The following is a 12,616-nucleotide window of genomic DNA, read 5'->3' as shown; positions in this document are numbered from 1 at the left end:
CCCTCCTTATTTCTCACCAAGCAGAACTCCCAAGGTTGAAGGGCTTGGCCTAATTGTAAAGAGAAAAGAATTTGTGGAAAGATGCTCCCGACTGCTTCTGCCGAAATACAATCGTTCTAGTATTTGCACCAATTCAATTTGTTTTTTTTTTCTAGGAAGTACATCCCCGTACATCGTGGCTCGCCCCTCCCACTGTCGTCCAGCACAGGTGTTACCTGCCCCAACAAAAAAGCATGCTAAAGCAGCACCCTCGAATGTCAAAAGTGCGTCCCGGTTCGTTTCCTGCGGTTGTCGTCATGGTGACGTTAACGCTATCGAACGTTTCTTTCGCCGATCGCAAAGGTAGAGCCACGGTGAAACTACTACTGAAACTCTCTACGCAGATCGCTTTCATCGATTCTTTGCAGTGTGCAGAGGTGACAGTGGAAACGAAGCCCAAAGCAAGCGAGATCTTCAGGAGCGGCTAAAGTTTCTCGAGGAACGCTTCTCCGGCTGCGAAATCGTCGAAGGATCGCTGATCGTTCTGCTGGGACCGAATAGACCACCGAATGTAACGTCCGATTTCGCTTTTCTTGCCAATGTAACGGAGATTACCGGCTACTTGCTCATCAATTTCGCCAACGGTATCGAAGTTCCCCTACCGAGTCTAAAAGTCGTTCGAGGCCAGGAAACTCTTCTTGTGAGCTCGGGTCTAAGGGGTTTCCCGAAAGCAACAGGCCATCGCTTCTCCGTTTCGCTCGGAGAATCCGATATTACGAAATGGCCGTTTCCTTCGCTTCAAGAAATCGTCAACGGAAAAGTCTTACTCTACAATCTCAGCAACCTCGCCACTCCGGATACAATTGACTGGAGCGATATTCTCCCAAACGGAACAGCCGATGTATTTGATTTCCAAGTGGGAACGGCTCCATCAGCTAAAAGTAATTAGAAGATTCTCTAAATCAATCGTACGCGTATTTATTAGGGCCGGACTGTTCATCATGTCCGGACAACTTCTGCTGGTCCAAAGATCAATGTCACGTTCGTAAGTACCGAAAGACGAGGGCGTCGCGATTTTTTCCTTTTCATGTGGGGCGCATTGTTTAGCTTCCCACTCTGGGGCGCGTGTTTTTGACGTAACCATCTCATCACTTCTGTGTAGGCACGTTGAAGATCTGTCATCCGCGCTGTGGGGCTGGGTCTCGTTGCCGGGGATCAACCATTTTCGATTGCTGCGATCCTGATTGCCTCGGCGGATGCACACAGCCCAACAGTGACAGGGCGTGTTCAGTAAGGAGTTTCACCTTTGCATAACAATAATACATGGGTATCAACTTATAGGCTTGTCGGCTATTTCGTGACGGCGACCAGTGCGTTGATCAGTGTCCTCCATTGGTCGTTTTTGATTCTCGAACGCAATCGTTTGTTCCGACGGATGACGGGAAATTTATATTTGGAGACGAATGTGTGGCTCAGTGCCCAAGTAGGAATTTCTAGCTGAGGTGAACAATTTAGACTAAAACTGTGTTGTGTAGACGGTACGTTCGCTAATGGACAACAGTGCGTTGAAATTTGTCCAGAAGGAAGACGTCCTGAGAATGGATTTTGTATTGATTGCACTGGTCCATGTCCCAAAGGTAAAGCCGATGTGATAGAGATGTGTTTGAATGATAAAAGGTTGTGTCATTATTAGTATGCGACTCTCCTCTCAACGTAGACGGCTCTAACATTCGCAGCTTGACCAATTGCACAGACATAAAAGGAAGTCTGTCTTTCAGTGACTTTTACCTCAATGCGTATGTATTTTATATCTCTACTTAATTCATTTCTTTCAATCCTGTGCTGCAGGGATTCTGGCATCAACAGACCTCAGGTTAATCAGTCTGACTTGGAAGTAGCATTTAAATCCGTTCGAACTGTCAGTGGGTATGTCCGCGTCGCTACGCTTACGAACGAACCTCGATTTACATCTATGAAATTTCTACGCAATCTGGAAACGATCGGAGGAGATGAACTTCAAAATGTCGGAAATGTCCGGTTTAGCTTGTTGGTATTTAGTACGGGTTTCTACAACCTTGGACTTGAGTCGCTGAAGTCAATCACAAAAGGAAATGTTCTTCTGAGCTTCAATAGTAAATTGTGTTTAAATCTTACACAAGAGGGTCTTCGCGGTGCCGGTATAATCACGCAAAGTCAATCTGCTTTTATTGGTAGAAACAATGATTCTTGCGGTAAGCTTACACCTTTTGTTAGTAGCGTTAGTAAACGAATGGTTCGTCACATAGGAAATGACTACTGCAATTCTCAGTGTAACGTCACGTTGGGGTGTTGGGGCCAAAGTGCAAGTCATTGCGTTGGTTGTGTCAACTTTGAATATTTTGGCACATGCGTCAGCGACTGCGCCACTGCGGCGAAGAATGCTGGAGTCGGGTAGGAGCAAGAATTTCATTTAATGCTACGTGATATCGTATTTCTTACAGACTTATGTATGCCGATTCTGGGGCGAAGTCAATAGGTCGAGGTTTATGTACGTTTTGTCATGAAGAATGCGCTGGAGGTTGCAGTGGTCCTGTGAGTAAATTGGAATTTTTTATTTTTTATATCATTTCTTACCATGATCATGATGTCCCTTGTAGAATAACGACGAGTGTTTTGCTTGCAAGAACGTAAAGAACGCGACGTTCTGTAAACCGAATTGTCCTTCTGACCATTATAACGACACCAACGTTTGTTATCCGTGCCATGAAGCATGCGAGGACGGCTGTACAGGACCAGGAGTTTACCCGGGAGCAGGAGGATGCAACAAGTGCAGCGGTCTTCTAATTCTCAACGATAACGAAACAGAGATTGTCGAATGTGTTCAGAAGACTTGCCCAGATGGTCGATACCAAGCAGATGTGACTGAGGTGAATAGCGCCTTCCCTGGAAGAACCATCTGCCAAAGATGTCATTTATTGTGCACGACATGTAATGGCCCAGGACCGGCTGATTGCAACGGCGCATGCACAATAGTAGAAGACGCCGGCGTCTGCCGAGAACAGTGCGGTTCAAGACAGTACGAAAATTCAGTAAAGAAGTGCAAGGACTGTCCTGAACGGTGCGGCACTCCTGGATGTTCATTCGTATCGGGAGAAGTTCAGTGCAATCCATGTACCTTGAATATTGCAGAAAGAAATGGAACGGAGTTTTGCTACGAAAACTGTCCGGAAGACATTGTACTAGCATATTCAGGGCGCTGTTACTCCGTTTGTCCCAATGACACGTTCCCCAACGAAATTGACAACGTCTGTGTGGATTGCAATGTTCAGTGCAAAGTCGTTCCAGGCAAACGCACGTGTCGTGGAGGTGAAAACATTTTGGATGAGAACTGTTTAAACGGATGTAAACGATTCGAGCAAGAAAGATTTTGCGTGTCTAGTTGTGACATCACAAGTTTTAATGAGGTCTTTATCTACTCGTCTAACGGAACGAAAATAACTCGCTACGGACGAGGTCCGACGGCGACACCTCCTCCGACGGATCGCCTCGTCGAAGGCAATCCAGATGCGGAAGAAAATGGTGAAGAGCCCCTGCCGATGGATGCGGTGTTGATCAGAGCGACTTGCGAAGTTCTTGAGGATACGCCAACCCGTTATAGTAGCCCTCTTTCGTAATTTTCTTCAGTTCCTTGATCACCAATTTGCACATGTCATTTTCTCTCGCTTTTAGACCTGAAAATTTAATTGGACCAATCATTGGCGGTGTTTCGGGCTTTATCGTCGTCGTCGTTAGCATCTCTCTTGCTCTCCGTTTTGGGTTCAAATGGTCACAAAAGAGAACATTGACAGAACAAGAATATGTAAGCGTCGTAATAATAATGCTGTAATAACAATCATCGCTCGTCTTCGTTTAGGGTCCGCCTCTTCTCAGTCCTATGATCAGAGGATCAGATAGGTTTGATTTGGTACTGTATCGATATGTCTATGCCAATACGTACATTTTTCAATGCATGATTTACAGCTTACTATAACGAGTGGGCCATCTATCGTTCCTCCTACGGAAGCCAGTCTCGTCCTCATCCAAGAGAACTCATTAGAGTTACAGGAGGAGCTTGGATCGGGCGCCTTTGGAACAGTCTATAGAGTAAGACTCCTCTGTAGAGATACATGTACAGCTTAATGTCTCCTCTATCTACGATGACGTGTTGCCTTTTTTTCAGGGTACCTGGTTGCCCGAAGGGGAGACAAAGCGACTTTCCGTCGCCGTCAAGGTGTTGAATGAAGGCACGGGAGCTGCGGCTAGTAAGGAGTTGCTGCAAGAGGGCATCACCATGGCGTCCATCGATCATCCTCATCTTATCCGCCTTCTCTGCGTCTGCCTGGCTTCGCGTGTTATGCTCATCACTCAGCTGATGCCTTTTGGCGCTTTGTTGAATTATTTGGAAAAGCGGAAGTCGACGCTAACCGGCGAAGTTTTGCTTACGTTTTCGTATCAAGTGGCTAAGGTATGGAGTGCTGTGCCTATTTTTTGTGAGAGCTTTGTGGTCGATTGTGCTGTGTTTAGGGCATGGTTTATCTTGAACAGAAGCGGCTGGTTCATCGCGACTTGGCAGCTCGAAATGTTCTGGGTAAACAGTTTAGTCCTATATTGTCAGGCTGTTCGACTTCTGCGCATTCAGTTCAAAGTCCAATGATGGTAAAAATATCCGATTTTGGCATGTCGAAAATCATCGACATTGGCAAGCGCCATTTCCAATCATTGGGAGAAAAAGTAATGAGTTATTGACAGGTTTGTAGTGTTAAAAATTTACGCTTTTATCAGTTGCCAATTAAATGGTTGGCTCCCGAGAGTCTTCTCAAATTGCAATTCACTCACAAAACGGATGTCTGGGCATTTGGTATATTATTGAAAAATCGTTGCTTTTGGATGTTCTCGTGACTCTTTCTACTTTTCAGGCGTGACTATGTGGGAGATACTAACGTTTGGCGACGAGCCTTATACAAGATATGCTTCAAGTGAAATGTATTCGCTGCTTCAGAGTGGAGAACGTCTTCCCGTTCCGAATGCATGCAAGTCAAACGCTTATATTGTCATGCTGCAATGTAGGGTCTGAATTAGGTAAAACTATGTATTCTTATCGGTGAATTTTAGGCTGGAATTGGAATCCCATGCATCGTCCAACGTTTCTGAAACTATCAAAGCAGTTGGAGAAAATGCACAAAACACCGTCGATTTACGTGGCGACGAAGGAAAATAAGAAATGATGTACAATTCGAAATGTGTAGATTACCGTTCTTTTTCTAGGCGGACCAAATTGATGCAGGAAATGCGGAAAGGACACATCCGTTAGGATCAGTTGACAACAAAGCTGCTGGAGATACGATTAATCCTTACAAGACCATCTGCGACTCTGAGTCTGATGGTGTGTACATCGATCTTATGGAATTTCGTCAAGAGGAAGAGCTTGTGAAAGACATAAAGTAGTCATAAACGCCACTTTAGAAATACACTATAGTAATGTCGTGACTATCCGTAGATACACTGGGAATGCTCTCTACGAAGCTCTAAGGCATTCAGCAAAAGCAGCCAAGTCACCCTATGCAGAAAATATTGAGTCTGAATCTGAAGACGTTATTTATCTGTCCTTCTCGTAGCAATGGCTGAAAAACGCTCAGTCATTCAGCAACTACGTTCAACGTTCAAGTTCTCATTTTCTGTGGCAATTGAAAGACAGTCGTTTCAGTATTTGTATCAGTTCAGTACGTCATTTTTGTTTGCATTTCCGTCGTTCAGGAAATAGAGCCACACCTTCACCATATTTGGCAATGACAAAACGTCATCAAAGGCGTGATCGCGGCTATTTGTGGACAGTTCATCCCGTGTCCTGCCACAGGTTTCTACGCGGACAGCAAGAGGAAAGCGAACGCAAAACCAATGCCGAAAGCGATAAAAAGCCTTCTCTCAATCGTCGTCGCGGTAGCGTTGGCGCTATCGAACGTTTCTTTCGCCGCCGCTCGCAAAGGTAGAGCTGAAACTCTCTACGCAGATCGCTCCTATCGATTCTTTGCAGTGTGCAGAGGTGACAGTGGAAACGAAGCCCAAAGCAAGAAAGTTTTTGAGGAGCGGCTAAAGTTTCTCGAGGAACGCTTCTCCGGCTGCGAAATCGTCGAAGGATCGCTGATCGTTGCGCTGGGACCGAATAGACCACCGAATGTAACGTCCGATTTCGCTTTTCTTGCCAATGTAACGGAGATTACCGGCTACTTGCTCATCAATTTCGCCAACGGTATCGATGTTCCCCTACCGAGTCTAAAAGTCGTACGAGGCCAGGAAACGCGTCTTGTGAGCTCGGGTCTAAGGGGTTTTCCGAAAGCAACAGGCCATCGCTTTTCCGTTTCGCTCGGAGAATCCGATATTACGAAATGGCCGTTTCCTTCGCTTCAAGAAATCGTCAACGGAAAAGTCTTACTCTACAAACTCAGCAACCTCACCACTCCAAATGCAACTGACTGGAGCGATATTCTCCCGGGCGGAAGAGACGATGTCTTCGATTTCCAAGTGGGAACGGCTCTATCAGTTATAGGTAATTAGAAGATTCTCTAATTCAATATACGTTTTACGCGTATTTAGAGCCGGACTGTTCGTCGTGTCCAGGCAACTTCTGCTGGTCCAAAGATCAATGCCACGTTCGTAAGTACCGAAAGACGAGGGCGCCGCGATTGTTTTCTTTTGTGGGCGCAATTGTTTAGCTTCTCACCCACTGGGCCGCGCGTGTTTGTATAGCGTTGACGTAACCATCTCATCACTTCTGTGTAGGCACGTTGAAGATCTGTAATCCCCGCTGTGGTGCGGGATCTCGTTGCCGGGGATCAACCATTTTCGATTGCTGCGATCCTGATTGCCTCGGCGGATGCACACAGGCGAACAGTGACAGGGCGTGTTCAGTAAGGAGTTTCACCTTTGCATGACAATGATCCATGGGTATCAACTTCCGTAGGCTTGTCGGCTATTTCGTGATGGTGACCAGTGCGTTGATCAGTGTCGTCCGTTGGTCGTTTTTGATTCTCGAACGGCATCGTTTGTTCCGACGGAGGACGGAAAGTTTATATTTGGAGACGAATGTGTGGCTCAGTGCCCAAGTAGGAATTTCTAGCTGAGGTGAACAATTTAATTAGACTAAAACTGTGTTGTGTAGTCGGTACGTTCGCTAATGGACAACAGTGCGTTGAAATTTGTCCAGAAGGAAGACGTTCTGAAAATGGATTTTGCATTGATTGCACTGGTCCATGTCCCAAGGGTAAAGCGGATATGATAGAGATGTATTTGAATGATAAAAGGTTGTGTCATTATTAGTATGCGACTCTCCTCTCAACGTAGACGGCTTTAACATTCGCAACTTGATCAATTGCACAGACATAAAAGGAAGTCTTTCTTTCAGTGACTTTTACCTAAATGCGTATGTATCTTATATCTCTACTTAATTCATTTCTTTCAATCCTGTGCTGCAGGGATTCTGGCACCGACAGACCTCAGGTTAATCAGTCTGACTTGGAAGTAGCATTTAAATTCGTTCGAACTGTCAGTGGGTATGTCCGAGTCGCTACGCTTACGAACGAACCTCGATTTACATCTATGAAATTTCTACGCAATCTGGAAACGATTGGAGGAGATGAACTTCGAAATGTCGGAAAAGTCCGGTTTAGCTTGTTGGTATTTAGTACGGGTTTCTACAACCTTGGACTTGAGTCGCTGAAGTCAATCACAAAAGGAGATGTTCTTCTGAGCTTCAATAGTAAATTGTGTTTAAATCTTACACAAGAGGGTCTTCGCGATGCCGGTATAATCACGCAAAATCAATCTGCTCTTATTGGTAACAACAATGATTCTTGCGGTAAGCTTACACCTTGTTAGTAGCGTTAGTAAACGAATGGTTCGTCACATAGGAGACAACTACTGTAATTCTCAGTGTAACATCACGTTGGGATGTTGGGGCCAAAGCGCAAGTCATTGCGTCGGTTGTGTCAACTTTGAATATTTTGGCACATGCGTCAGTGACTGCGCCACTGCGGCAAAGAATGCTGGAGTCGGGTAGGAGCAGGAATTTTATTTGTAATCCTACGTGATATCGTATTTCTTACAGACTTATGTACGCCGATTCTGGAAAGGAGTCAATAGGTCGAGGGTTGTGTTCATTTTGCCATGAGGAATGCGCTGAAGGTTGCAACGGTCCCGTGAGTATACATTCTAAATTTTCTGTATCATTTCTTACCATGATGTCTTTTGCGCAGAATAACGACGAGTGTTTTTCTTGCAAGAATGTAAAGAACGCGACGTTCTGTCAACCAAATTGTCCTCCCAACCGTTATAACGAGACTAACGTTTGCTATCCGTGTCATGAAGCGTGCGAGGACGGCTGTACCGGACCCGGACCTTTCCTGGGACCAGGAGGATGCAACAATTGCAGCGGCCTTCTCATTCTCAATGAAAACGAAACTGACATTCTCGAATGCGTTCAGAAGACGTGTCCAGATGGTCGATACTCAGGAGATGTGACTGAGGTGAATAGCACCTTCTCTGGAAGAACCATCTGCCGGAGATGCCATCCATTGTGCACAACATGCAATGGCCCAGGACCGGACGATTGCAACGGCGCATGCACAATAGTAGAAGACGCCGGCGTCTGCCGAGAACAGTGCGGTTCAGGACAGTACGAAAATTCAGTGAAGCAGTGCAAGGACTGTCCTGAGCGGTGCGGCACTCCTGGATGTTCATTCGTATCGGGAGAAGTTCAGTGCAATCCATGTACCTTGAATATTGCAGAAAGAAATGGAACGGAGTTTTGCTACGAAAACTGTCCGGAAGACATTGTACTAGCATATTCAGGGCGCTGTTACTCCGTTTGTCCCAATGACACGTTCCCCAACGAAATTGACAACGTCTGCGCAGATTGCGACGTCCAGTGCAAAGTCGTTCCAGGCAAACGCACGTGTAATGGAGGTGGAAACATTTTGGAGGAGAACTGTCTAAACGGATGTCAACAATTCGAGCAAGAAAGATTTTGCGTGTCTAGTTGCGACGTCACAAGATTTAATGAGGTCTTCGAATACTTGTATAACGGAACGACGATATATCGCTTGGGACGTGGTCCGACGGCGGCACCTCCTACGACGGATCGCCTCGTCGAAGGCAATCCGGATGGAGAAGAAAATGGTGAAGGCGGAGAAACCGAGACTGAAAAGCCAACCGAGCCTCTACCTCAGGATGCTGTTCTGATCAGATCAACTTGCGAAGTTCCTCCGACTCTTGGTGTTGTGCAAGGCACTAATAGCCCTTTCCGGTAATTATCTTTATTTTCTTTATTACCATTTTGTATAGTTTTCTCTCGCTTTTTTAGATTTGAAGATTTAATTGGACCAATCATTGGCGCTGTTTTGGGCTTCATCGTCGTCGTCACTGGCATCTCAGTTGTTCTCTTTTTCGGATTCAAATGGTCAGAAAAGAGAAAATCGGAAATGGAAGACACAGAATTAGTAAGCACCGTAATAATGATAACAATTTGCATCACGCCAAATCGTCCTCGTTTAGGGCCCGTCTCTTGACAATCCTATGTACGGAGGAGCAGATCATTTTGGCATGGTATCAATACGTCCATAAAATTGCGTACATATTCCTATGCCATACCATTCGCAGATGACTATGAAGAGTGGGCCAGCTGCCGTTGCTCCTACGGAAGCCCGTCTCGTCCTCGTCCAAGAGAACTCATTGGAGTTACTGGAGAAGCTTGGATCAGGCGCCTTTGGAACAGTCTATAGGGTAAAAAAGCCTTCATTTGTAGATATATTAGTGGTTATATGCTCTAACAATTTATCAGGGTACCTGGTTGCCTGAAGGGGAAACAAATCGACTCTCCGTCGCTGTCAAAGTGTTGAACGAAGGCACGGGGGCTGCGGCTAGTAAGGAGTTGCTGCAAGAGGCCGTCACCATGTCGTCCATCGATCATCCTCATCTCGTTCGCCTTCTCTGCGTCTGCATGGCGTCGCGTGTCATGTTGATCACTCAGCTGGTGCCTCTTGGCGCTATGTTGAGTTATTTGAGGAAGCGAAAGTCGACGCTGACCGGCGAGGCTTTGCTCGTGTTTTCGTATCAAGTGGCTAGGGTATGGAGTGCTGCGCTTATTTTTGTAAGGATTTTGCTATTACTGTATGCTGTGTTTAGGGCATGGTCTATCTTGAACAGAAGCGGTTGGTTCATCGCGACTTGGCAGCTCGAAATGTTCTGGGTAAATAGTTTGTCCTATGTTATCTGGTTGTTAGACTTCTCGTATTCAGTTCAAACTCCAATGATGGTGAAGATATCCGATTTTGGCCTGTCGAAAATCCTTGACATCGACGAGGGTCACTTCCAATCGCTAGGAGAAAAAGTAAGCAATTAATAACAGGGTTTATAATCTTTAAAATGTTTTCTTAATCAGATGCCAATTAAATGGCTGGCTCCCGAGAGTCTTCTCAAATTGCAATTCACTCACAAAACGGACGTCTGGGCATTTGGTAAAAAATCGGTATTTTTTTGGATGTCCTTGTGACTTTTTCTACTTTCTCAGGCGTGACTATGTGGGAAATCCTGACGTTTGGCAATCAGCCGTTCAAAGGCAAGAAAGGAAGCGAAATGTACCAGTTGCTGACGGACGGCGAACGACTTCCCCATCCCAAAGTGTGCAACGCCAGCGTCTACGCCGTCATGCTTGAATGTAAAGGGAGTAGTAATAGTCAACCGTTTTTGTAACTCCGTTTTTTTTTCTTTTCGATATTAGGCTGGGACCTGGAACCGGACAAGCGTCCAACGTTCAAAGAACTCTCCAGGCAGCTGGGACGAATGTACAAAACACCGGACAAATATGTGACGACCGAGGCAAGCGCATACGATTTGAGGTCCTTGACGCATGAATTAAATAAATACCTTCTAGGCGGATCGTCTTCGAGCCAAGGGACAAGGAAAGCTACAGACCGGCACGTACGAGATGGCTGCCGCCTTTGCTGAGTACAACGCCGCCGACGACGACGGTTATGACAACGAGGCCGGCGTGACGTTCAATCCGTACGAAAATCCACGCGATTGCGTTCCAGGCGGTTTGTATTCGAATGCTGGGCTTGGGCTGTCTTCGCTCGCCGAAGATGACGAGGACGAGCTGGACGTGAATCCGTATGACAATGCTCCCACTGCCAATGGGCGAACCACTCAGGTAGATTCAATGCGGAGATGTGTTTTCGGTTGCCTTGATTTTCTTTATAGGATGCTGCGGCGGATTACGATAATCCTATCACTATGAATGGAGCTGCCGTCAATGACGGGGGCCAGTCGGCGTATGATAATCTTGGGATGGGCGGCGTTGAAGGAGGCGAACCGGATGACGGTGAAAATGAAAATGAAAATGCCTATGATAATCCGGCGGTGGGAAACGCGACGTCTGAAAAGGAAAGTGATGAAAATGCGTATGATAATCCGACGGTGGAAGCGAACCCAACCAAATCTGAGCGTCTTTATGATAACCCTGCCGATGCTGCTGAGGGAGACGCAGCTCTTGATGATGACATGGGAGGAGAGGAAGCGTACCAAGATCCAACTGCCGACGTTGAAGACGAGGAAGACGGATACCAAGATCCTACTGCTGACATGGGAGATGAAGATGATGGATATCAGGATCCTACTGCTGACGATAATAATTAGTGCAAGAGCAGAGCAAATCGTGTCGTTTATGTTTAGCGTATGTTTTAAAATTTTTTCTTTATGGGGACAACGCCCGTACGTAGTGTACTTTATTTTGTAGCATGCTGGCTCGTGAGTACAATATTTAAGCAATTTTAAGTGTATGATTATTTTTAGAATGCGAGACGTTTGCGAGACGATTTTTCGCTAAAATGTTTGTAGGTTATGTCTCGATCATCCGGGTTAGAGTGACAAACACGACACTTTCCGTGCTTCAAGAGACTACTGCTACGCTCACGTACAGTATCCCATAGCTTCCATGGCGACCTTCAAAAGCCTCTCACCAACGTTGAAAGACACTTCGTCTCCGTTAGTTATCAGGTAGTTGATGCCGAACTCAGCGCATTTCCTGACAAAAAGCAAAGCCAACTTCCTACGCTCCGACGGCGACATCTCTTCAACGATTTTCCACACAGGTTTGAAATCCTCTGAAGTGGCCATTGCCACTGCCCCGCCCAAGGCGCCGCCCGCAAGTATTCCCTTCTGTCCGAGGAGCAGTCCGCCGACGGCGGCCCCGATTCCGGCCAACAAGCCACCTCTTGCAGACTGCCTTACGGTCATTTCGAGGTCGGGGTGCACGCGCGCAAGGTCGTTCAGGAGCTTCAAGGCACGGGGAACATTCACGGCGACGTCCGCCATTTTGTGCAGTTTTTCTGGTCGATAGTCACATGGCAAATAATTATCAATGTGCACGAATCTAGCAGGCAACCCGCAGGCAACGCAAGTCACCGTCAGAGGGTCAGAGTGGGTAGGTGGCTTATTTCTGACAGTCGGCGTGACCATCGCCGGCTTTTCTTCTGAGCAGGACCCAAGAAACCCTACAACAAGATCACAATCTCGTGAAAGCGACTGTAAAAGGTATTACTCGTTGTTCTGTGCGCAACTTGGCATTTTA

At 46.3% G+C, this 12,616-nt stretch overlaps 2 protein-coding genes across 2 annotated transcripts; both read left to right on the top strand.

Moving 5' to 3' along the window:
- The first annotated feature begins 45 nt into the window (after positions 1-45).
- LOC136190582 (epidermal growth factor receptor-like) lies at positions 46-5,776 on the top strand. Its single transcript, XM_065978794.1, has 23 exons — positions 46-119; positions 156-342; positions 408-920; positions 965-1,024; positions 1,142-1,269; positions 1,321-1,462; positions 1,515-1,616; positions 1,673-1,775; positions 1,828-2,210; positions 2,265-2,409; positions 2,460-2,550; positions 2,616-3,628; positions 3,688-3,817; positions 3,872-3,922; positions 3,979-4,101; positions 4,178-4,462; positions 4,522-4,585; positions 4,637-4,728; positions 4,780-4,855; positions 4,914-5,060; positions 5,110-5,208; positions 5,264-5,438; positions 5,495-5,776. Exons 2-23 carry the CDS (start codon positions 234-236, stop codon positions 5,610-5,612), a joined length of 4,149 nt encoding a protein of 1,382 aa, XP_065834866.1. The 5' UTR covers positions 46-119; positions 156-233; the 3' UTR covers positions 5,613-5,776.
- A 45-nt stretch (positions 5,777-5,821) lies between these two features.
- On the top strand, positions 5,822-11,845 carry LOC136190581 (epidermal growth factor receptor-like). The gene is made up of 22 exons (XM_065978793.1): positions 5,822-5,980; positions 6,029-6,541; positions 6,589-6,648; positions 6,775-6,902; positions 6,956-7,097; positions 7,154-7,255; positions 7,312-7,414; positions 7,467-7,849; positions 7,902-8,046; positions 8,099-8,189; positions 8,247-9,295; positions 9,353-9,488; positions 9,544-9,594; positions 9,649-9,771; positions 9,830-10,114; positions 10,174-10,237; positions 10,287-10,378; positions 10,430-10,505; positions 10,559-10,705; positions 10,769-10,866; positions 10,922-11,197; positions 11,248-11,845. The coding sequence occupies exons 1-22, from the start codon at positions 5,893-5,895 to the stop codon at positions 11,680-11,682; spliced, it is 4,587 nt and encodes a 1,528-aa protein (XP_065834865.1). The 5' UTR covers positions 5,822-5,892; the 3' UTR covers positions 11,683-11,845.
- The last annotated feature ends 771 nt before the right edge of the window (positions 11,846-12,616 follow it).

This window comes from Oscarella lobularis, chromosome 8, assembly GCF_947507565.1.
Source record: "Oscarella lobularis chromosome 8, ooOscLobu1.1, whole genome shotgun sequence".
NCBI classification, from domain to species: domain Eukaryota; kingdom Metazoa; phylum Porifera; class Homoscleromorpha; order Homosclerophorida; family Oscarellidae; genus Oscarella; species Oscarella lobularis.
This window is presented reverse-complemented; position numbering and strand designations above follow the sequence as displayed.

Bases quoted from the DNA above. Each gene is read 5' to 3' on its own strand.
- LOC136190582 (XM_065978794.1), top strand. From the start codon at position 234: ATGCTAAAGCAGCACCCTCGAATGTCAAAAGTGCGTCCCGGTTCGTTT. The intron at 2,551-2,615 runs GTGAGTAAATTG...TGTCCCTTGTAG, and splicing joins CTGGAGGTTGCAGTGGTCCT to AATAACGACGAGTGTTTTGC. The intron at 5,061-5,109 runs GTAGGGTCTGAA...GGTGAATTTTAG, and splicing joins TTATATTGTCATGCTGCAAT to GCTGGAATTGGAATCCCATG.
- LOC136190581 (XM_065978793.1), top strand. From the start codon at position 5,893: ATGCCGAAAGCGATAAAAAGCCTTCTCTCAATCGTCGTCGCGGTAGCG. The intron at 6,903-6,955 runs GTAAGGAGTTTC...CAACTTCCGTAG, and splicing joins ACAGTGACAGGGCGTGTTCA to GCTTGTCGGCTATTTCGTGA. The intron at 7,098-7,153 runs GTAGGAATTTCT...TGTGTTGTGTAG, and splicing joins ATGTGTGGCTCAGTGCCCAA to TCGGTACGTTCGCTAATGGA.